A 24,105-nucleotide genomic window follows, 5' to 3' on the forward strand; every position below is an offset into this window, starting at 1 on the left:
TTAAACTGCCCATCTCTGGATCAGCCATCAGATGACCATTGCAAAGCAAATATCTTCTCAACACTTCTTCTTTCTGCTCAAGAATATAATCATAACCTGACTGGTATGGGGTGTTAAGGACATGACACTAACTAAGTCTGGCCCCTTACTTACTCATAATTTCTTGTTGACATCATTCAATAGCCTTGTGTGAAACTTGTTGCTGCTCCTGACCCACAAAGTGAGGTAGTCATCACCTTGTGTTTACAACTCAAGTGCATCCACAGCTTTGAGCTATCATGGTCAGTTCAGATTCATAGACCTGGGCAGCCACAAAATGGGCAATGATCAGCTTCCCAAAATTTGGGTAGAGCTACTGGAAAGCCAAAAATAAATTAAACCTATGAAGAGGACCATAGGATTGACTATGAACAGTCATATATTTTGAGTGGATAATGTAGAATTTGTCTTATTTTAAGTTTTAGCTTTAAGAGAATAAAAATGGATCCTTGTTTGTTTAGCTAGATAATAAAAGTCAATACGATATTGGTGGTGGGAAAAATCTTTCACGAAGAGTTCATCCAATCCATCACCTATGTAACACAGGGCCAAGGGGTGCTACTTATAATTAAAGATAATTGTAGTGAATTTAAAAATAAAAGAATTACCACACTGTAGTCTGTACTGCTGAGTGCCAAATATGTGTATGATGCTGAATAAACCTTAGTTATGATTGTTTAATTTGCAGTTCCACTGAGAAGTAAGCCTTCATATTATATTATGTCATAAAATTAGTTCATTTTGACTTATTTATACAGCACATCTTGCAAGTGGTTGAGAGTGAGAAGGAGTGAATGACTTTGTATTTGAATAGGCCTAGTACTATCCAGCTGAACAGTTTGGACTGAAATGCTAAATTGACAATAACTGAGATTGATTTACAATGAGCAGAGCAAAAATGAGAGAAAATGGAATATTATTATTATTGACACCTATTTGTTGTAGAGAAGCACAGAAAATTTTGATAGTGAGATTCAGAGTCCTTCCAGGTTCTCTCCTTTGCTCTGCTATCAGCTCACTTTGTGATTTTTGGTAAGCGACTAAATCACATGATGCCTTAGTTTCATGATCTGTAATACTTACCTCTATTATGCAGTGTTGTAGGACTTCTATGTAATGTTTGTAAAGTGCTTTCAGAACCTTAGAATGAAGGATCTATAGAATGTAAGTTGTTAACCTCTCTTTCAATATCCTTCACCAGTTGCTTTTCCCACTTCTTGAGTGTATGTTTAGTTTTATGGCCTGCCTTCCATTCTCTGTAATCTTCTGTTATCTGCAGTAGTTGGTCCATATTTTCTAAATAGTATCTTATGTCTAAGGTTTATGTGTCCATCTTCTTTCAGTGGAATGAAATGCCTGAGGCAGAAAGCTAAGATAACTTGGTAGACATTATTCGGGTCAATGTCAGTAAACTTTCACATTGCCAGTAAGCATTTCTTCTGACTTTATACTCAGTGGCATCACAGAATGCAATGACAGATTGACATTCTCAGAGTATTTTCTTTTGTTTGTTTGGTCTCAGAGCAGTAGGAAAAGGAGTATTGAGCACCAAGTAACTATCCAAAAATTACTAAAAATGTATAGTCTAGAGCAGAGGTAGGCAACCTATGGCACAGGTGCTGAAGGCGGCACGCGAGCCGATTTTTCAGTGGCACTCACACTGCCCAGGTCCTGGCCACCAGTCCAGGGGACTCTGCATTTTAATTTAATTTTAAATGAAGCTTCTTAAACATTTTAAAAACCTTACTTACTTTACATACAACAATAGTTTAGTTATATATTATAGACTTATAGAAAGAGACCATCTAAAAACGTTAAAATGTATTACTGGCATGCAAAACCTTAAATTAGAATGAATAAATGAAAATTCGGCACACCACTTCTGAAAGATTGCTGACCCCTGGTCTAGAGGAACAAGGAATGACGTCTTAGGGCAGGTCTACACTACCATTTAGTTACTAGTAAGTTACTCAGAGCAGGCATTTATTTTTGTGCTTACCATTTGGAAAGTGCCTGTTACATAGTTACGCTGCCGTGAATACATAATTAATAAGTGTAGTTCAGTTGAAATCAGTGGAGCTAAATGAGGAGTGAATTTGGCCTATTCCATATGCAATTCTAAGCTTACAACTAGGTAAAGTTTTATGTAATTGTGGATTTGATTTTGACATTTAATACATAACTTTTTTATTTCAGCAAACTGGTACCAGCCATGTCCAACAGCCTTTTACTATCTTGCCAGTAAAGACAAAATGGAACAACATAAGCTTTCATGTTCTCTTATTTGATCTGGAAAAACTTGTAGAACTTTTACTGTCATCTCAGTTCAGTGAACTGAAATCATCAAATTCATTCCACAGTTATGACACTTTAAAAAGAGCCAAAAGCACAGCAGAAAAAAAGACACTAATGTTAAAAAGAAATAAAACTGCTGGCTCCCTCTTCCCAATGGATGGGCAAGTAAAAAATGCTTGTGAAAAAAAGGTCCATAGGCATAATAGTGCAGCAAGGTCTTTGGAAGAAAGTAGTGGCATCAAAAGACATAAAAAAATGAAGAGTTCAAAAAAGATTAGACTGCAGCCACCAGGAAAAATCGATGCTAACATCACCACAGACACAGCTAAACTGCTTTTGTCATGTCTCTTACCGTGGGGTGTGGATAAAGAAGTAGACAATCACTGTGTTAGATATTTAGATATCTTCAGACTTCAGTGTCCAGTTTCTTTTGGACTAGTGTCAAATGGAAATCACATATCACTAATGCTGCCAGGATGGAATTGTAATCACTGTGATGTGGCGGAAGAACACATGCCAATTAACTTGTTTTCAAGAAAAGTACTAGATTTGTCAAACAAGTACATCACTGCAGGCCAAGGACAAATTGGAAAGAAATATGGACTAGACCATAATGCTGATGGCACACAAGGATCACAAATTGTATTGTACTTATTAAGCAGAGTATCTTTAGTCAACAGGATAGTTACTTTGCCTTTGGAATTTACCAGCACAATTGACAGGTAAGAACTTTTTCTAATCGGTTATTTTCCTTAATAAAGGGAAAGATATGAAAAAAAAATCCAGGCTTTTGTATTCTTAAATATTGACAGTTATACAATGGCACTCACAACAAACTTGTTCAGGCTTATTTCCATGGACATTCTTTGAAATAGGGAGAGAGTTTGATGGAATATGAAGGAGTGAGTAGTAGTATCTTTCTGTTTAACAGAAGGTGGAACAAGATGTTCTCTCAGATTATGAGAGGAGTGAGTAGTAGTATCTTTCTGTTTAACAGAAGAGCAACCACAGGCATGCAGATTTTGTCAAGGTCTGAGTCAGAGTTGGGAATACAACTAGGATGTCCCAGCTCCAATTCCCATGCCTTTACTTCAAGATCAATCTTTTCTCCCCAATACCGAAAGTGAAACTACTAGGTCCCTTCAAAATAAAATCACAGCCAGTTACATATAGGGCAGACTTCTACTTTGCTGTTCTAACTTCCTTTTCCCCATAGCTGACATGACTTCTTCACTACACAAGGCAGTGGCCCCATGGCCAAAGCAAATTAAACATCAGAAACAGAAACAACCTTGCTTAGTTCCCTTACCTAATGCAAAGAGACAAAAACCCAATAGTAAAGGCAGCTGCTAGGAGCTGATGCTGAATGAATCATCTGCCCCTAGTTTTAAGAACCTGTTCCAAATTCCATTTACATTACTCAAAACAAATTTACTTAGCTGAATGCTTTTTCAGCATCAAGGGAAAAATAACGTGTTCAACATTCTTCAACGACGCCAAGTGGAGTATGTTAATCAGGCAATAGATATCATCCATAGACTCTTGTTATTCAGCAAATCTAGAGCGGTCTTAGTTGAGTACTTTAGGGACAATTGACTCCAGTATTTCTGTTGCCATGTGGTTTTCCATTAATTTAGATGGAGTATAAAGAGTCAAAGGTATTAGCATGACTCAGTCACTGTCCAACATTAGACGATGTTACCAGGGTTTGGGATTTGGGGTACAGAGACTTCAGTTTGCTTAGTTCCATGGCAAACACACAAGAAATGCATGTCACTAGTTGGAGATTTGTTGGTTAGAATACACAAGAGAAAAGGAGGTAAAGCAAATTATAAGATACTTTAAAGTTGAAATTGAATGTTCATATTTTAAAAAATTAACCAAAGCCTATCAAAGTCTCTTTTAAAAGAGAGGAGATCAGTTAGTCTCTTCTTTTGTTGGGCTTATCGCCTTTCAGGATTTGTTTGTGTATGTGTGCTTAGGTGTGTGTTTTAAATAGCAGGTAAAGGGCCAAAATGTACAAACACTACTGGGCACTGGACTGTTCCCCAAAGTGCCTTCCATGGTTATGGTAAGATCGGTTCCTATATTAAAAGTAATAAGAATAATAATTAGTAATGCGGTAGCTGTTATAAGTGTATAGAATTGAATATGTGCTAATGGTACATTTGTCAAAGTTTTTGTACGTATTATGTAGTGATTTAATGTTTGTTTGATTTTTAGTCCACAGACATTAGAATCTGTACGTAACAAATGGAGAAGTCTAGAAACATTCAGCCCTTCATTTTCCACTTTTTATGGAGAGTTACCAAACTGTAAGTATAGAAGAATGAAGCAATGCAAACACATATATAGTATTTTTGTTTTTATTTGTTTTATGTGTTGTTAGATAAAACACATTATATAAGTATAAACCCCGAAATCCTATTATAGTAATACAGTTTTCTTATTGCCCTTTACATCCATTGGAGTTTAATTTTTTTTTTAATTCTTCAAATATAGTAGTTTGATGAGTTTAAGCTTGAAGTGTTCTGTTCTTTTCTTATGCGATGATCACAAAAGCATGTAAACAACATGTTGACTATAAAGTGATACAAAGCGGAATCAAGAATACATTTTGCGTGACAACAAAATATCCAGTTGTTTTATATCAAGGCATTTTCTAGCCATGTGAAAAACAAGAGCGAATGTAATGAAACAAACACTGACTTTTTTTTTCCATCCAGTTCTGTCTCCCTCAGCACCATCACACACCCGCCCAACAAAATATCTCAACCTTCAAGCAACCTGTTCCTTTGTAATACTGTAGTCATCTTGCTGTTTGGATAATACCCTCAGACTTTTGGCTTAGGGCAGAATAAAATGATCTCAGCACTTTAGCATCCCTCAGGCGATAGTTTACCAATCTTGCCCTGAAAACCAGTCAATATTTTTTTGTTTTTATAATATGCAACCAACCAAACAATTTTCAAGAACATGAGATAGCATATGGATGACTTATTTGTCTGCCTATTTTGCCAAAGAAACATAATGTGGTTCTATTACATGGTAAATCCTATGTAACTTTATAACACAAATTCATTAAGGCCAAAATCCTGACCCTTTTCTATGTGAAAGTCAGGGATACATGCAAATAAGCTCCTAAACCTCTGTCCACAACCAATTTTCTATAGCTCCTTCCTTCTCTGTCTTCTGCTCAGGAATTATGGAGTTTATTTTACCCTTGAGACTTCAGTACCCCATGCAGGCATGCCTGGAAGGGGAAAGAGAAGGGACAGGAAGTTATTGGGAAATATAAGATGGAGGATTTTTGCCTTAGAGTTGGAATCAGATTGCCCTGGACTCTTCAGTCTGATGACCCCTTCTCTCTGGACCTCTGTTCTGGATCTGCAGGCTAGAACCACTGGATCTGAGCAATAGAGACCTCACATTCTTTCCAAGAGTGAGTACCCGCTCCACATCCTGTGACATCAAGGGGATATTGCCTCCCTTCAGAATCCCAGGGCCTGATTCTTCTCTACCTTGCACCTTGTATACTGATTTATATCTGTACAAAATGGATGGGTAAATGCAACCAAATCAGAATGGTACCATTTTACACTCTCTTTGCACTGACTGGGGCCAACTCACAAGTCTGGTGTTTTGGCACTGGACAAGAATGAAGGACAAAGTTGGATATACGCCTCCTTTAACCTTTCTTCCTTCTAGGGACCACCCCTCTGCTATAGAGTGGGACTGCAAAGGGATCTGTTCTGCCCCTGAAGAAAGTTAGGGCAGGCTCGGGGCAGTTCTCGCATGTGCTTTAATGTTTTATTTTTTTGTGTCAAATCTGTTAATAAAAATATGATTTTAAGTAACCTCTTGTGCCTGTTTCTTTCATGCTGTAAAATTGCATTGCATGGTCTTTCTTTTCTTTCTTTCCCTATACGTATATGGATGGATGGCTGTGTAAGTATTGTACGATTGCTTTTGTCAATCTCTGCCTTTTATATATTATAAAAGGACTTACACAGTACAAGTGCAATTGTACTTACACAGCCATCAACTGAAAAGCATAGTGAACCAATTCAGATTGTGCTAATTCACACCACAGACTTTGCAGTGTTCTCCACAAGGTATCTGCATAATTCTGTAAACCCCACAAATTGCACTGCAGCAATCCAACTTTTTTTTAAGGTGGATGATAATGTATTGTTTTATCAGGATACTTTAGGTCTCTGAGAATATTTTAATGCTACCATTCAGGGCTGTAATCAGAACATTTACTCAGCATTAATATTCAGGGATTGTCATGTTACTTTAAAGGTTGATACAACCCACTTACTCTAAACAACATATCTATTTAGCAGCAAAGCTTATTAGCCAAATATTGGGATAAGCAGCTAATAAATGGCTTTGGCCTGTTAAATTTCAAATGAGGAAGAACTGGATTAAACAAGAAAGTCCTGCCAATTCATGACCATGCATTTGCTCTGAAAATCATCTGAGAAGTCAGATGCACAATTTAGACCAGCGTGAGATTATCTGTGTAGCACATATCTTACAAAGGATGGAAGGGTTTATTATATAATTATTCTTTTATACTTATATTGTTCTTGGATATTTCAGCACTGTAAGGAGCAAATTTAGTAAAATCCTAATATCCATACGTCTCCTCCACCTTTGCTGAAATCTTTATCCATTATTTTATCCATACCTTTAGCCTTGATTAATGCAACACCCCTTCTTCCCTTCCCTCCCCCCATGTGTTGCCACCTGCCTTTTCTCATCTGGGAAGAAACATTACCATAACCTCCAACAAACCCATTTCAGCAGCCACTTTAAAACAGCTCCCTTTCTCCATAGTAGAACCTGCCAGCTGAAATGGCCTTATTGTTGTGTCTCTGCTCCTCATGGACTCATCATCTCATTTAAAATATAATCAGAAAATTATTTCTATTCTCCTTTGCATATTTTCTTTTATTTTAACTTTATTTGTATTAATTTTTTAAACTTACTATACATTAACCACTTGTCTACATGTTTCCAGGACAAACATTAAAACTGGTTTCCATAAAATGCAATACCCACGATTAGAATAAATCAGTAATTCACTTCTGCTGCTACCAGAGGTCAGACAATCTGACATCAGCTTGAATATAGAAGAAAACTGGCCTTTTAGTTTCTATAGTAGTATTAGATCTTCAATTATACCAAAGAAGACAATGTGATATAAGCATAGAATGTATAAACCTTTGAACCATAAACCTTTGAACCGTAGCGTGATTTTTAAACTTTTTCCATAACAACACTGAAGATTATAGTCAGCTTGTAACAATATTGAGCCAGATCCTCAACTAGTGTAAGTTGTCTTAGCTCCAATTGAAGTCAATGGAATGATGCCAGTTTACATCTGCTAAGGATCTGGCTCATTATCAGGATGAAATAAACTGTTGCTTTCTATTTCATTTATGTTTAGCATGTGAGTGATTTGAGTGCAGATATTCCAAAAAATCAGCAATAATTAGACCACCTCACTTTGTATGTCTACTCCATTGCAGAGCCTTTGGTCACAGCTTTCATTGACTTAAATGAAATTCATTGCATGCAGGAGGCCAGAGCCTCTCCATAGTTAAAAGAACAGGAGTACCTGTGGCACCTTAGAGACTAGCAAATTTATTTGAGCATAAGCTTTCATGGGCTACAGCCCACTTCTTTGGATGCATGGAATGGAACATATATTGAGGATATATATACAGAAATCATGAAAAGGTGAGTGTTGCCTTACCAGTTAATTGGCCTCTTAGAGTTGGTAAGGCAACTTCCACCTTTTCATGCTCTCTGTATGTGTATATATATCTCCTCAATATATGTTCCATTCCATGCATCCGAAGAAGTGGGCTGTAGCCCACGAAAGCTTATGCTCAAATAAATTTGTTAGTCTCTAAGGTGCCACAAGTACTCCTGTTCTTTTTGCGGATACGGACTAACACGGCTATACTCTGAAATCTCCATAGTTAGAATCTCAAGCTTGCTTTTATATTGTAAGCCTGCTTTTCCTTCATCTGAAAATACTCAAAGAAAGGAAATTTCCATTTCACTTACTAAATATATGATAGCATGGGTCAGTTCTTTGCTGGAATTTGAGTTAAGTGTAACAAGCTTCTTTTGAAATATGAGACTTTATTAAAAATAGCTAAGCATATTTTGAATATTCTCCTAAAACTTTTTTGCCTTGTATTAGCTTAAGCATGACTTATCCTAGAAACATCAAGAAAGACTTATTTGAATGATCTTGGTGAAAGCTAGTGTACAATATCAGTTCTGAAATGAGGAAAGATTTATTTGGGCACTGGCAAACTGACTGAAAAAAGCAAAATGTTTGCAGAAACCTCTTCAAAAAGAAGACACCAAGTTTCACAGAGCTCTAGTAGACACTATGAACTAACTCTTTATAAATAAAATGTATCCATTAGATTTAGGGTTAGGGGACATATAATTATATATAGTACATGATATATATATCTTGCACTGCTATGTCTGTGCATAAAATGAAAACAAATTATGACAAATGATTCTGTTTCAGATATGTTGCTGAACATTACAAAATTTAAAAATATATACTGCAAGACCATTTGAAATTTCATGTGTGTTGTTTATGTGTATTTTACTGTGGGCTCATAAAGAACATTTTGTATATTTTCAGATAAAAGTGGATTCCATTTCCCTGATTCTGGGAATGTTTCACTGGTGAAACTCATTTCATGCTGGAGAGACCAATCTGTGAAGGTAGGAAATAGTGCACACTGACTGTAATAATGTCATTTTTAAAGTGATGTTCACTGCTATTTAGCGTGAATGTTGATATCATGATGTAACATGATAAATGTAGACTTTGGGGATCACGTACATTTTGCCATTTAGATGTTCTGTAGAGAGAGAATTTACATGTTAAACTGGAGTGTATATTTATTATGAAATTATTTTGGTTTTTAGTGTGTGTGGTTGGAGATGGCAAAGTAGACATTATAGTACCTAATCTAGGTGATATTGAGTAACAGGAATCATTTTCAAATGCACAGGGCTTGTATGTCTGATCTGGTGAATGTTGCTCATTTGACAAAAAGGTTGTGAGTTCTAGCCAATAATCTTTACTTTTTAAGTTATCTTTAAAAAAAAAAAAAAAAAAGGCTGTTTTATGTTCCTAAGGAAGCTCAGTTTCATATGTGCTGTAGAAGAAATTGATATGGCCTCCTTAAAAGAATGTGTGGTCAGGGCTCCATACCAGTATGATCCCCCCAAGACCAGGCCCAAAAAGGGAGCAAGTTCCAGCTTCTCAAGGCAATTTAACTTGCACCTTTGCCTGTGCTGATCTTGGTGCCCTGGTAGGCAGGTTAATGCTCCGTGGGAGACTCTAGGTATCTGTGGGATGTCCTGGTGATTACTGTAGCATAAGACTTATTTGTCATGTCCGTCAGAGGATAGGTGGCCCCTCTGAAGAGGTCAAGGGCTTGGCCTACCTCTGGAAAGCTTCACAAGGGGAAATGAGGCAACTCAGGAAGGGATCACTGGGAACTAATTAACTAAGTAGCTGGGAGGCAGATAATTAGATAGGGAATAATATCTAATAATATCTTGGGCATAATAAAAGGAACCTAATCCCAATGGCTAGAGAACAGAGATTCCTGGGAAGAGGAACTGTCCCTAGAATGTAGAAAAAGGAAGTTCCTAAAGGGAGGCCTTCTCGGGGGGACCTGGTAAAGGGGCTCACCAGGAAAGGAAACCAAAGTAGAATACTCCTAGGTGGCAGAGACTCCAAAGTGGAAGATCTATGAATGCCAGGCCTCAGTGAAGCCTGGTCCCTGTGGAAGGAGTTCACCAGGTAGCAACAGAAGCTCAGATCAGGGGAATTACACCTCTACTCCATTATAACGCTGTCCTCAGGAGCCAAAAAACCTACCGTGGTATAGGTGAAACTGTGTTATATCGAACTTGCTTTGATCCCCCCGGAGTGTGCAGCCCCGCCTCCCCGGAGCACTGCTTTACCGCGTGCTATCTGAATTCATGTTATATCAGGTTCCATTATATTGGGGTAGAGATGTATGTGCTTTTCCAAGAAAGGGTTGTTGTGGTTTGACCTCTGTAGGGACCTTAATCCAAGAGGAGAGATCCTACCTCAGCTGAAGACAAGAGGCCCTGGATCTGGAAGATGGTCCCAGACCAAGAGGGCCTGTTTAATAAGGGGCCTGGATATAAGTGGGGTTCATGGACTAAAGTTAATTCAGCCCCTTCCTCTCCGGCTAGAGATGCTGGGATGGCAGCCTAGTTGTACAACATTCCACCTTTGGATTAAATGAATGGAACCCCTGAAGGGGCACCATAGAGAGTGCACTTATAAAGTTTGCTAATGATGCCAAGCTAGGAGGGGTTGTAAGCCCTTTGGAGGACAGGATTAGAATTCAAAATGATCTAGACAAACTGGAGAAATGTTCTGAATTAAACAGGATTAAATTCAGTGAGGACAAATGCAAAGCACTACACATAAATTAAAAATGGGAAATGATTGCATGGGAAGGGGTACTGCAGAAAAGAGCCCGGGGGTTATAGTGTATCACAAACTAAATATGAGTCAACAATGGAATATTGTTGAAGAAAGTCAAACATCATTCTGGGATGTGTTAGAGGAGTGTTGTAAGCAGGACAAAAGACGTAATTCTTCTACATTATTCAGCACTAGTAAGGCCTCAGCTGGAGTACTATGTCCAGTTCTGGGCACCACACTTTGGGAAAGATGTGAACAAATTAGCAAAAGTCCAGAGGAGAGCAACAAAAATGATTAAAGGTCTAGAAAACATGACCTACGCTGAAAGATTGAAAAAAATTGTGTGTGTTTAGTCTGGAAATGAGAAAACTAAAGGGGGATATAACTGTCTTCAAGTACACAAAAGGTAGTTATAAAGAGGAGATTGACAAATTGTTCTTCTTAACCACTGAGGATAGGACAAGAGGTAATGGGCTTAAATTGCAGCAAGGGAGATTTAGGTTAGACATTAGGAAAAACTTCCTAACTATAAGGGTAGTTAAGAACTGGAACAAATTACCTAGGGAGGTTGTGGAGTCTCCCTCACTGGAGGTTTTTAAGAGCAGGGTAGACAAACACCTGTCAGGGATGGTCTAGATAATATTTAGTCCTGCTTCAGTCCAGGGTACTGAACTAGAAGACCACTGGAGGTCCCTTCCAGTCCTATGATTATTAATAATTATCAATATGTGTTATTAATATCATTACCCATAACTGGAAAAGGAAATTTTGTCTCTTGCAGAATGAAAAAAATGAAATAGGAAAAAGCAAATAATTCTTATATTAAAAAATACTAGTTGCCAGTGTTCTCAGATTGGCTCAACACATAGCAAGGCATATATTATGGTCAGTTCATTCCACTCTTTGGGGCGCTGCAGCCACTCAGCTATGCTTCAGGCAAAATTGCTTGTCACACAAACCATCTTGCATGCATATCAGTCCAAAATATTTGTTTAAGTTAGCATCCATCTTCCTTTGACAATATGAGCTTTTAACCACCTACGACCCAGAGTCATTTACATCTGCATCTCTCCTCCACACCATTAAGTTCAATTCAGGAGCCTAAAGAATCTTCTTATGAGGCTATAGAAATACACTCTTCATCACATGGAGTTTTTAGATCAAGAGTGGTATCTTTCTAGATGATTTACTCCATCTAGTTCAACCACAAGTTATTTGGCTGGATGCAGGAACCAATAGGAGAAATTCCCTGGTCTGTGTTATGCAGGGGTTAATATTAGCTGATCATAATGGTCCCTTCTGGCCTTAAAGTCTATGGAATCTATGAAATATACATAAGTGACATTGGAATTATTAAATCCCACTAGGGGAAACTGAGGTAGAGATGTAATTGCGCTGCTGCACTGAGCCGCCAGGGGTGAGGGCCCCCCCCCCCATCACAATGTCATACTGACAATAGATACACAGTGGATCCTGTGTTGTGATCTGGGTCATTTGATGTTCAGGGGCATGAGCTTGAGGATTGCGACATTGCATCCACAAGAGAGTTGGCTCTGAAGGAGTCCAGTATCTGTTATAAACTTATTCCTTGTCTGTTTTACTCTGTTGCTGAATTTCTTATAGTAGTATGTAGCCATATACTACATTTCAAATGGCATGTGTATCAGTGAGGAGAATACCACTTTACAGCTGAGAAGCATTCATGGTACAGTAGAAATAATACTCTGTACCACACTGTTAGCCATAATAGATAGTAGTGGTGTCTGCAAACATTCACATCCAAGTTGAGTTCATCACTTCCTCTTGTACACTCCTGATTTACCTCACTTATTAAGGATTATTAATTCTCTTTCTCTGTCCTATTATCTTCCACATTATTAGTTCAACTTTCCCCCACAAACATTTTTCCCCAAAGCCAAGGTTTTTCTCTCTTTGGAATCCTTTTAATGAAAAGTCAAATATAGGAGGTCAGTGTCAGTAGCTGCAGTTGTCAGGTGAGAGCCACATAATAGCACTCTCACCTGCTCAGCCTCTGAAACGTTTTGATCTCTTGCATTTGTGGATTGGAAGACAGATATCCAGGAAGCTTCTGGTTGCGTTTGGTCCCTCCATTTGTACTTTCCCACTAATAAGAGTGGAAGCTGTATTAAAACCATAATTGATCATAGAAACATGGACACATACGAGTGGATTTAGCATCCTAACATCCAAAAAATTTCTTCTGGTAGCCTGCCTACTTCAGCAAGACAATCAGACTTCTGTATCATTATTGAGGCAGAGGTCCCTGTTCAGCCATTTGCAGCAGGTTCCCTTAGTTCTCAGATATGCCAAGAGGCCTTTGTGGCAGCTGCAGCTGTGTTTGTAAGCAAGTACTGTGTCAGTCAGCACAAAACATTTTGGCCAGGATGCAGAAGTTAGAGGCACCCACTAAATGTGACTGAGCATTGACAAAGACACCTCATAAGAGGTGCTGCAACTGTGGGCAAAAAACTTCAGATCTGAAGACTGGTTTGGGACAAATCTGTCAGAGTGACTAGCTGCCTGCACAGCCCATGCCTCAGATCTCCCTTTATTAATGTATTGGCCATAAGCCTATGCTTCCTAAAATAAAGGAGTTAACAGAGCCAGCCTACCAGCAATAAAGCATGAATGGGAGTTGGTTTAATAGCTGTGACATAAGGCCCCTATTGTACATGTCACGAATGATTTTAGATGTTACAGTATTCACAGCAGTTTGGCTACACACAGAGAGGAATTTGAAGAGCAAGGCTTGCTTAATGCTGTGGTCACATGGTGACAAAATTCAAGCAGAGTTGATGTTTTCAGAGTCCATTGTACATGACAAGAATTACGGCTTTACTTTTTTATTTTTAAAATGTTTATTTAATTTGAGAAAGGTTTTCTTTTTACACTAATATTGCATAGGTACATGCCTTTCTATCTCACATCATTTTAAAGGAAAATTTATTTGATCTTTTTATACCACTCCGCTCATTGCTCTTTCAAATAAAATGTAACACCCTCTTGCCACATCGTCCTAACATATATATTCCTTCATTCTTCTCATGTACTGGACTATCTGCTCTATAGCATTTAATATAGGAAATAAATGCTACTCTTGTCTGCTAATACTTCATACTAAAAGTAATTTATTTCCTTCTTTATCTGCGCAATGAGTATTGGGTTGTATTTTTATTTAATACATTAATTTATATAGCAGTTGTTATGCAAGATCTAGTTACAAATGCGAACAATAAAACCCAACATTCCAAAGGACAGTTCCCTCCCCCAGGTCAGTCAGTCCATAGTGCAGTCAAACTATGTTTTTCCTGTTGCTGACTGTTAGCAGGAAGAAAGATATATTCAAGGATTTCCCTTGAGAATCCTTCTTATTAAAAAAAAAATTGTCTCTCTATTCTCCCTGGCTCCTTAGCTTTGAAATGTTAAATGCTCAAATCTCTCCTCCCCATTCCTTCATTTGGAATTTCAAATACCCTCCTTGAGTCATTTCATATAGAAAAATGAAGTTCTCCCTACTACCTAGTTCTCCCTGTCCTGTTCCCAGGTCTTTCAAAATCTTTTTGTGTGACATTAGTCCTTATGAAAGATGCCGGACTGACATCCCTGGAGGTTTTATCTATCCTTTATCTAGTCAATAAACAGTTACACCATCGACAAGCTTCCCCACACTACTCCTCAATTTCTGACATGGAGGGACCTTACAGTTATTGGAAAGAGGATACCTCAGTCTTTGTATCCCCCTTCCCATGCAATTCTTGGTCTCTCTGCCAAGACTGCCATTTAGTGTAACTGTGGTAGTGCCTAATACATGATATTATTGTTAGTCAGCGGTCCCATTCACGTTGCGTGAAGTGCACATACATAAAGTTTTGCAGTATTGGAGCCAAAATAAGTACATGTAGGCATTGGTCATGTTGCATGTAGCACATAGGCAGACTCCTGTGCTTGCGTGGAGTCCCACTGAAGTGAGCAGAGCTCTCTGTGGGTTCAGCAGGCCACTTGCACACTACACATTGCAGGAGCAGGGCCTTGATGTGTTTACCTGTCTACCAGGAAATGGACAGAACTCCAGTAAACTCCCTAGCAATAAACTGACTACCTTAACATGGGCAATCCATTCCCTTTGCAATTTTAGAGTTTATTTGTAGTTATTATTTTGTTAATCATACCAATCCAAGTATCTCTTTATTTTCCTTCCTGTATTCCCAGTCGTTCTGGTCTAGCTGGATTAAGAATGCACTTTGTAAATTGTTGATTTGCTGCTATTTGGTGTGTCTGACATAACCAGATTTCCTATGTTTTTTAATATTTAAGCTGGTGTTAGTTATACTTGAGCAGTCTTAACTGTTATGCAATGTAATATCTGTGCGTTGGAATAAACAGGGCCTCTTATCTGGATAATAGTAATAGGAATAAAATAAATTTATATTCACACTATACTATGACATTTTATATGTAATCTTTCTATGTGTGTATTATATTTTTTTTAAAACAAAGGTTTTTTTGTGTTTCTAGAGCCTTTGTTATTATCATTTAGGACCTGATTTTGAAGGCCCTATAGCCCCAATGGCTAACTGTGTGCATGTTTTGGAGCACTTAGGAATTTAAGTACTGTAAAGCTATAAAATGTGCCTACAGTTATTTGGGCCTGTAAAATTGTGCCTGCAGTTATTAGCCAGAGGGTTCCCTTTGCACATAGTCCACATGCAGTCTGTTCTGCAAGATGGAGAGGTTCTAGGTAAAATCTCCCAAGCATGTTAAGAAGAACATGGGTTAGCACAGTGCAGCTTCTTGTGGCTAGTGGTTCCCACCACCCTCCTATGCCTCCATCTCCTCTCCTGTTTTAGTGAGATGGTGGTTGCCAGTGTCTCTTACTATAAAAAACACCAAACCAGACAGCGTAGATACTGCAAGCCTGCTGGGATTTATAGAGAGGTGCCAACCCTCCCAGATTGGCCAGGGGTCTCCTGGAATCAGAATCGATCTCCCGGTGGCTTCTGAAATCAATGCAGGAGATTTTAATATGCCACTATAAGTCCGGTTGACAGTGCAGTGGGGCTAATGCAGGCTCCCTACCTCCCCTGGCTTCGCACGGCTCCCAGAAGCGACTGGCACATCTCTGTGACTCCTAGGCGCAGGGGCAGCGAGAAGCTCTCTGTGTGCTGCCTCCACCCTGAGCGCCAACTCCGCAGCTCCCATTGGCTGGGAACTGCAGCCAATGGGAGATGCGAGGGTGATGCCTGCAGGCAGGGGAAGCATGCAGAGCCACCTGGCCGCCCATAAGCCTAGCTGGACATGCCAGTTGCTTCAGGGAGCTGCCTGAGGTAAGCACCGCCTGGCTGGAGCCTGTGCCCCTCACCCCCACCCAAATCGTAACCCCCTGCCCCAGCCCCTCACCCTCCTTGCACCTAAACTCCCTCCCAGAGCCTGCACCTCAGACCCCCTCCTGCACCCCAGCCCTCTGTCCCAGCGCTGAGCCCTGTCCCTCACCCAAGCTCCCTCTCAGAGCCCGTATCCCCTCCTGCACCCCAACCCCCTGACCCAGGCTCAGGCTGGAGCCCTCTGCCACACTCTGAACCCCTCGGCCCCAGCCCAGAGCCCCCACCCCCTCCCACATGTCAGCGCTCTGCCTCATCCAGTGAAAGTGAGTGAGGGTGGGGGAGAGTGAGTGATGGAGGGAGTGGGGATGGAGTGTGCAGAAGTGGGGCCTTGGAGAAGGTCCAGGATAGGGGTGTTTGGGTTTGTGCGATTAGACAGTTAGCAACCCTCCTACATAGCCCCTTTGTTCCCCTCCACAGTCTTTTGGTGGCGTAGAATGAATACAGCAAATATATGGTTTCTAGAAGACCAGCAGTTTACTTCTGTGGAGTTTGTGGCCTGACAAATCTGGAAACAGCTTCTTATGCTCTCTTTCTCTGGTCCAGTCCTAACAAAGAGAACAGTAGCCATTAGAAGTAATTGCTAAACTGTGGAAAGAGCTGTCAGTATAATTTCATATAGATGTGGTAAGCAGAATTATTACAGCTCTTCTTCACTTTTCTTGTTGAACCGTTGTGTAGTGTTGCTGTTGTAGGTCCTGATCATCAGACAGTTGCCTTCTATGCTTTGGTATCCATATTTATTGCCAAAAGCATATCACCTATGCTCTGTGAGACCTCCTTGTAGCACATTTATTTCTAATGACCATGTCACCATGAAGATATCGCCATAGGTTCCCGCCCACTATCCGATATTAAAAACAGCTAATATTTGCAACAATGCCTACAAAAGTACAGGAACTGTCCCACTGCTAGTTCGGGCAAACACATTAGTAGTAACAGAATAGAGAAATTCATCCATCATAACAAAAATGGAGTCTAGATGGATAAGTTGTAGAAATTAGCACATAGGTAATAAAGAGATACTGGCGGAAAGCTGTGAAGAGGGTCTATTGTTAGAAACAAGTGAAGCTCTTGAAGAGAAATTTCAAATTCACTGACAAAATTAGAAGAGATATTCACGTTATTGGGAGATGTCCAGGGAATGGGCATAGCTGAAGATGTGAAACCACATGGAGTGATGTGGAAATGTGTATTCAACAAAGTGATAGACAAGCTGCATGCAGAGATTTACAAATGCCTTCACAATATCATGTTGTGCCATTTTGCTACACTTTTTATTCCATGCTAAGATGTTAGAGGAAATTGCACATTACAAGATACTGCTTGGCCAGTGTACACAGTAGTGATTCAGGTAATGAAAATCTGATCCAGACTTGTGACAGATTTTTAGCAGATCAGAAAAGCAGATAATTTTTAGGCTGTATGCACTGTGTCTTATCAACACAAGGAACATGTTTTTCTGCAAACTATCCACAACTCTTTTGAGAACCTCTGTCAAATTTTTATTTTCTGCCAGAAGTAGTCATAGAACAAGGACAGCATCTCTGTGTTTGCTTCTCTTTCTTAAAGAGTCTGGATTTATTGCAGGAGCCAGCTGCAGGGTCTGGATCCAAAATACCCAAAGTTGAGGGTTGTTTAGATCTGTGGCTTTTGTTTTGGTTCCTGTCTAATCCAAACTAAAAGTTCTTTTTTTGTTGTTGTTTCTCTACAACATAAGGAATGTTCTTGCAAAATAAAATGCTTTTTAATAAATAATTGGAGCGTTTGTGTTTTGACAAAACACAAAAGAGCTGGATTCACTCCTTGTGAATTAACTCAGTTCACTCCTACACAGTGGGCTCCTGATACAGGTACATCTGTCCAGAGTAAGGATTTAGTGCAGTCAAAAAGGTGAGTGAGGCCAGCCTGGGAGTGAGTAGGGCTAGACAGTAGGGTGATGCGCTGACTCTGCATCTATTTCAATCAGTCTCCAATGGCCTAGCTCTTACTGAGCACTATCCTAAATTCATAGCTGGCCTCCTCTAAAGAGTTGTGGGTATATGTGAATGTCTCTCAGCTGTACAGTCCTGAAGTCTTAACATCCTAGTTGCCCTTCATGCAATTTCCTGCCTTGAAGAATGAACGTCTTTTTGTAATGCTTAATTCCTGTAACTTGGAAAAAAAAGACATTCCATTCTGTAGAGGATATGGAATTTTAAAGTTTCGGTACTGTGGGCAGAGAGAGAGCACAAATCTTACCCCTGTGGACTGAGTAAAGAGACTGCTTTAAAAAATATTTTCATTCTATCATTCATCATGAATGATCCCGAAGATCCCAGATCCTGTCCCCCTTTGTGCTGCTTCCATAAATCAAAGAAGACTAACAGCTGACTGATGATTCCCTCTAGATACAGGAATTCCCAAATGATTATAGCTGGCATAGCCAGCTCTACATTATATGTTCCTGGCCCCATGAGTAATATAGTAGGCTTGTTGGGTGAATGGAAAGAGTGCCTTGAGCTTTGGCAACCTGTGGCCAGAAAAATGGTTAGAGTAGCTCTAAGGCTGCTCCATACTGCATCAGAGGTGACCTGGCCCCTTGCTATCCCCAGATTTGGGGAATTGCAATAGTGACGTAGTGCCTCCTTTCTCCCTTCCTATGATGTCTTGCACTGAGCACAGCACAGCCAGACCCAAAGATGTGTCTTTACGTGTATACCATGCAACACTGAAATGCAGCCACCTCTAGAATGCAGGGCAGCAGTCAACCAATACAAAGCTTAGTGTACTACAGTTGAAGAAAGAGACATTTTAGACAAGAACTCCTGAAAAAAAGCCCTTTTCTCATGAAAAGAGCTATGAGATTTTTAATCTCCCAGTAGAGAAGATAGAGTTTGGGGCTTAAGGTGTCATCCAAAATCATGTGGAAATTTAACACTTTAAAATATGTGAAAACATGTCAAGCCTTAAACACACAAAAGCAATTAACGGTTGTGTGTTGAATCTCAGCCAATTTATACCTTGATATTGAAACGTCTGTTTTCCATCCAGTGAGTCTCAGAGCATGGGGATATTTTTAAACCAGGCTGTGGTATCTAGGCACAAGGATGAGGGAGTACTACAAAAGCTTTAACAGAATTCCCATGCTGTACTAGATTTAATTCAAAATGTTCAGGCTTATTAATTCAAAATAGATTTTCTGTGTTTAATTCATATTGAAATGCAGCGACACCACCAAGCAAGGGCAGAAATAATCAACTGCCAGAACATACTGCTGAACTCACATTGCAGGCCAATCGTAATTCCAGCAGATATGTAATCTTTCCTTTAGGGTAACAGAAGTTCTGTGGAGTGCTTTCTTCTCCTTCCTTTTGAAAAAGAATATAGCGCCAGCCTGGCTGAGGTGTAGCTGCAGGCATATGATACCAGTGCTAATAGCAAAACATAAATGCAACTTTGTGCACTGAGGATTTAAACAACTGGAATTCTAAGAAGGCAGAGCCAAATCATGAAGTCCTTATGCAGTCATTACTCATTGCTGCCCACAGCATGTAACAAATTGGAGAATTTTCATACTAACCATACCAAGTCTGATCCCCAGCTGGTGTAAATTTGGTGAGTGTTATTGAAGTCAATAAAGCTATGCTGATTTACACGAGCTAAAAATCTGACCCACAGTCTCTAGTGTACTAATTTATTGGAGCTTTTAGTTTATAATAAAGCTAGTGAAAATCAAAAACTCATGCTGTATGATAGTCATCATTGACAACAGATACCACCCAGCTACTATCTAGTTAACTGTTATTTCTTAATCTAAGTATGGGAAGGAAAGTGATGGTATCTTTTTTATCACTAGGTGGCAACTATTGGCAAATGTTGACTTTCTAATGGCAACTATTATAGCTGTCTTACATTGTATTTCTAATATCTGCATTTGAAAAAAAACATGTAAATAATTAAAAATACAAATATCTTCCACTAATAATCTGCATTCGTGACAGATTATTGAGGTGATACAAGCAGCACTTCTGGCAGAAGTACAAAGAAGTATGAAAACCTTGAAAAAGACATCAGTCAGCAATCAACCAATGACCATGATAGACAATGGAAATAGTGAGGTGCAGACTCTGGCAAAAACTGAGCAGACAGAGCAGATGGCGAAATGCATTAAAAACATTCCCTTTCCAAGTAAGTGCAAAATTTATTGGCATATTCTTTCATCACAACTTTTCCTAGTACTTAAAACATGTTAAGAATATGAGTTCATAATATATTATTTCTCTACAAGACAAGCCAAGTGCCCTGTTTCTGACCTACCAGCCTATCAATTTTCTCATACAATTGTCAGGTATTCAAAGGACATCCACATTCTATTATCATATTTAAGTAATGAAAATTAAAGAAGAAAAGATGAAGATTGTTTTTGCTACAATGTTTTTAATAGCTAATCTGATTGAAAACAAATGAAGAAAGTGTGTTTGGAGATGAAATCAGTATATTACAAATTTGAAATGAAGAGATTTTAAAATTTATCTTTCAGTGAGAATAGACTTATATTATACTAAAAAATTAATTGCTTAAACTTTATAATTTTGTAATGTGATGTGGAATCTTTTCTCTTTTAGCACTGGAGCCTATACAATAAGCAATCAAATTAATTTTACAGTTGGATCATTTCATTTTACAACAAACTTAATCGTTGTAACTTTATAATAGTACTAATGTTTATGGTAGGAAAAGATTGAATCTGAATTTATGTTATGAAGTGATATCCATTTTTTTAGCCTATTAGCTGAGTCTTAAAATTAAGTGACCTAAATTTTAGATCTAATCTTATTAGTGAGCCTTCTCTGAAGAAGCTAATTTATAATCTCATTGAGTGTGTGTTTCTGTCATGAAAATTTGTTACCAATCTACTTGTTCCAGGACACTAAAAATGATCAGTGATGCATGATTCAGGTCACAAAGAAATATTACATCTTCCATAACTTGGACTGTTGTATTAATACAAAAATGCTAAAGCTTTGAATAATTATCACTTATGAAGTTATATTTTGCTTACACTGGAGATCTTTTTAATCCTTTTATCCTTAAGAGGTTGGGGACAGAATAACTTATGAAAGTGCCAGCCCCAAAGTTCAGATCTGGATTTGGATCCAAACTTCCTTAGAATCTGGGGTTTTGACTTGGTCCGTTACTGAGAAGCTGTCTGGGAATTTTAGATCTGCATTGAAACATCTGCATTCAAGAATGTTTTAGAAGTTGGGCTTTGGTTCAAGTTCTTGGCGATTTTAGCAGGTGAAAATACACTTTTATTATATAAATTGTGACAGAAAAGATCATTACAAAATATAGTTGCCTTTTTCACGAATTAAAGTGGAGTCATAATGATAATTCCTAGGGACTAAGGCCCAGATTTTTAAAGGTGTATTTATAGATGTTTCTGTGCTCAGCATCTCAATGCTTAAGTCTGATTTTCAGAAAGGATTTAGGCATTTGGATGTCTAAATCCCACTATCAATGATATTTAGGATCCTAAGTGCCTAAATCACTTTTGAAAATGAGATTTTTGAAAATGAAGCACCTTAATACCTCTAAATATCTGGACCTAAGTCACACCAAGTCATAATTTAAGTGGACAAATTTTGTCAAGAACAAATCATGTCAGACAAACCTGATAGCTTTCTTTGACAGAGTAACAAGCCTTGTGGATGGGGGGAAGCAGTAGATGTGGAATATCTTGACTTTAGTAAGGCTTTTGATACTGTCTCATAAACAAACTAGGGAAATACAACCTAGATGGAGCTACCATAAGGTGGGTGCATAACTGGTTGGAAAATCATTCCCAGAGAGTAGTTATCAGTGGTTCACAGTCATGCTGGCAAGCAGGCATAACGAGTGGGGTCCCGAGGGATCGGTTCTGGGTCTGTTTCTGTTCAATATCTTCATCACTGATTTTAGATAATGGCATAGAGAGTACACTTATAAAGTTTGCGGACAATACCAAGCTCGGAGGGGTTCAAGTGCTTTGGAAGATAGGATTAAAATCAAAATGATCTAGACAAACTGGAGAAATGGTCTGAAGTAAATAGGATGAAATTCAGTAAGGACAAATGCAAAGTACTTCACTTAGAAAGGAACAATCAGTTCAAATAGGAAATGACTGCCTAGGAAGGAGCACTGCGGCAAGGGATCTGGGGGTCATAGTGTATCACAAGCTAAATATGAGTCAACAGTGTAACGCTGTTGCAAAAAAAAGAAAACATCATTCTGGGATATTAGCAGGTGTATTGTAATCAAGGCATGAAGTAATTCTTCCGCTCTACTCCGCGCTGATTAGACCTCAACTGCAGTATTGTGTCCAGTTCTGGTCACCACATTTCAGGAGAAAGTCCAGAGAAGAGCAACAAAAAATGATTAAAGGTCTAGAAAACATGACCTATGAGGGAAGATTGAAAAAAAATGGGTTTTTTTAGTCTGGAGAAGAGAAGACAGAGAGGGGACATAACAGTTTTCAAGTATATAAAAACTCGTTACAAGGAGGAGGGAGAAAAATTGTTCTTCTTGACCTGTAACGATAGGACAAGAAACAATGGGCTTAAATTGCAGCGAGGGCAGTTTGGGTTGGACATTAGGAAAAACTTCATAACTGTCAGGGTAGTTAAGCACTGGAATAAATTGCCTAAGGAGGTTGTGGAATCTCCATCAGGGATTTTTAAGGACAGGTTGGACAAACACCTGTCAGAGATGGCCTAGATAATACTTAGTCCTGTCTTGAGTGCAGGGAACTGGCCTAGATGACCTCTTGAGGTCCCTTCCAGTTCTATGATTCTATGAAGTTACTCGGAATGTACACTGGTATAACTGAGAAGAATTTGGCTCATGGCATGTTTGGTTGGTTGTGACTGTATTTTTTGTTTTTAACCATGTTACATGTAGGTTAGTCAACAAAACTCAGTTGAGGAACTAAGTTATTAAAATTTTGGAAGGACATAAACAATTACATCTGTTAATGAGCATAGTATTTATATTTACTGCATATTGGATTGGATATAGTCTTTTTTCACAACCTCTAGTATAGACTGTGAGCCTATATTATTCTGAATAAAAGGATATGGTATGAAATATCAATTATGAAGCCATTTTAAAGTATTGTGAAGAAACTGTGAACACCCAAAGGAAGGGGAAGAGCTGTTTGTACATTATAACAGTATACAACATATTAATCTATTGTTTATTCTCTTTTTCCATTTAGATTTTTGCTAATGGTATTATATTGACATAATATGCACGTAGCACAAATATATTTCCAGTAGTCAGCAAGGCAGCCAGGCTGTGTATACATTATAAAACTAACTGGTTTTGTGTATTATACACTTTCCTCCCAAAAGAACAGGAGTACTTGTGGCACCTTAGAGACTAACAAATTTTATTTGAGCATAAGCTTTTGTGGGCTACAGTCCACTTCATCAGATGCACATCCGATGAAGTGGGCTGTAGCCCACGAAAGCTTATGCTCAAATAAATTTGTTAGTCTCTAAAGTGCCACAAGTTCTCCTGCCAAAGGTTTTTCTTAGAATATTGTTATAAACAAATCTTTTAGCACATATGGGCTAGCCAGTGGTGTTGCTAGAAGTTTATTAAACTGATCTAAGAGTAAGTCCACATGCTGCATAAATTCCGTTTTTAACCATCCATTTGATAAAGCGCTTCTTCTCACTTCTCATTTTATGGATTGTAGTGTAGTTTTCAGGTTGTATGACGTCAAGGTAAGTGCTAAGTATTGTCTCAGGTCTTTAACCCATAATACAAGGTTAGGAAAATGCATTGTGAAGCAAGTATATGAGTTTTAGCTGGCATCATCATTGT

The 24,105-nt window shown here is 38.7% G+C and overlaps 1 protein-coding gene across 1 annotated transcript in view; it reads left to right on the forward strand.

The window, feature by feature from the left end:
* The window catches only part of WDR72 (WD repeat domain 72), a 192,491-nt gene that overhangs the window by 90,607 nt on the left and 77,779 nt on the right, over positions 1-24,105 (forward strand). Inside the window, exons 15-18 of the mRNA XM_032796694.2 lie at positions 2,236-3,056; positions 4,558-4,649; positions 9,020-9,102; positions 20,238-20,424. Of these exons, the coding sequence (XP_032652585.1) occupies positions 2,236-3,056; positions 4,558-4,649; positions 9,020-9,102; positions 20,238-20,424 (1,183 nt within the window). The remainder of the gene's footprint in view (positions 1-2,235; positions 3,057-4,557; positions 4,650-9,019; positions 9,103-20,237; positions 20,425-24,105) is intronic.

Source organism: Chelonoidis abingdonii, chromosome 9 (assembly GCF_003597395.2).
Source record: "Chelonoidis abingdonii isolate Lonesome George chromosome 9, CheloAbing_2.0, whole genome shotgun sequence".
In the NCBI taxonomy this organism is placed as follows: domain Eukaryota; kingdom Metazoa; phylum Chordata; order Testudines; family Testudinidae; genus Chelonoidis; species Chelonoidis abingdonii.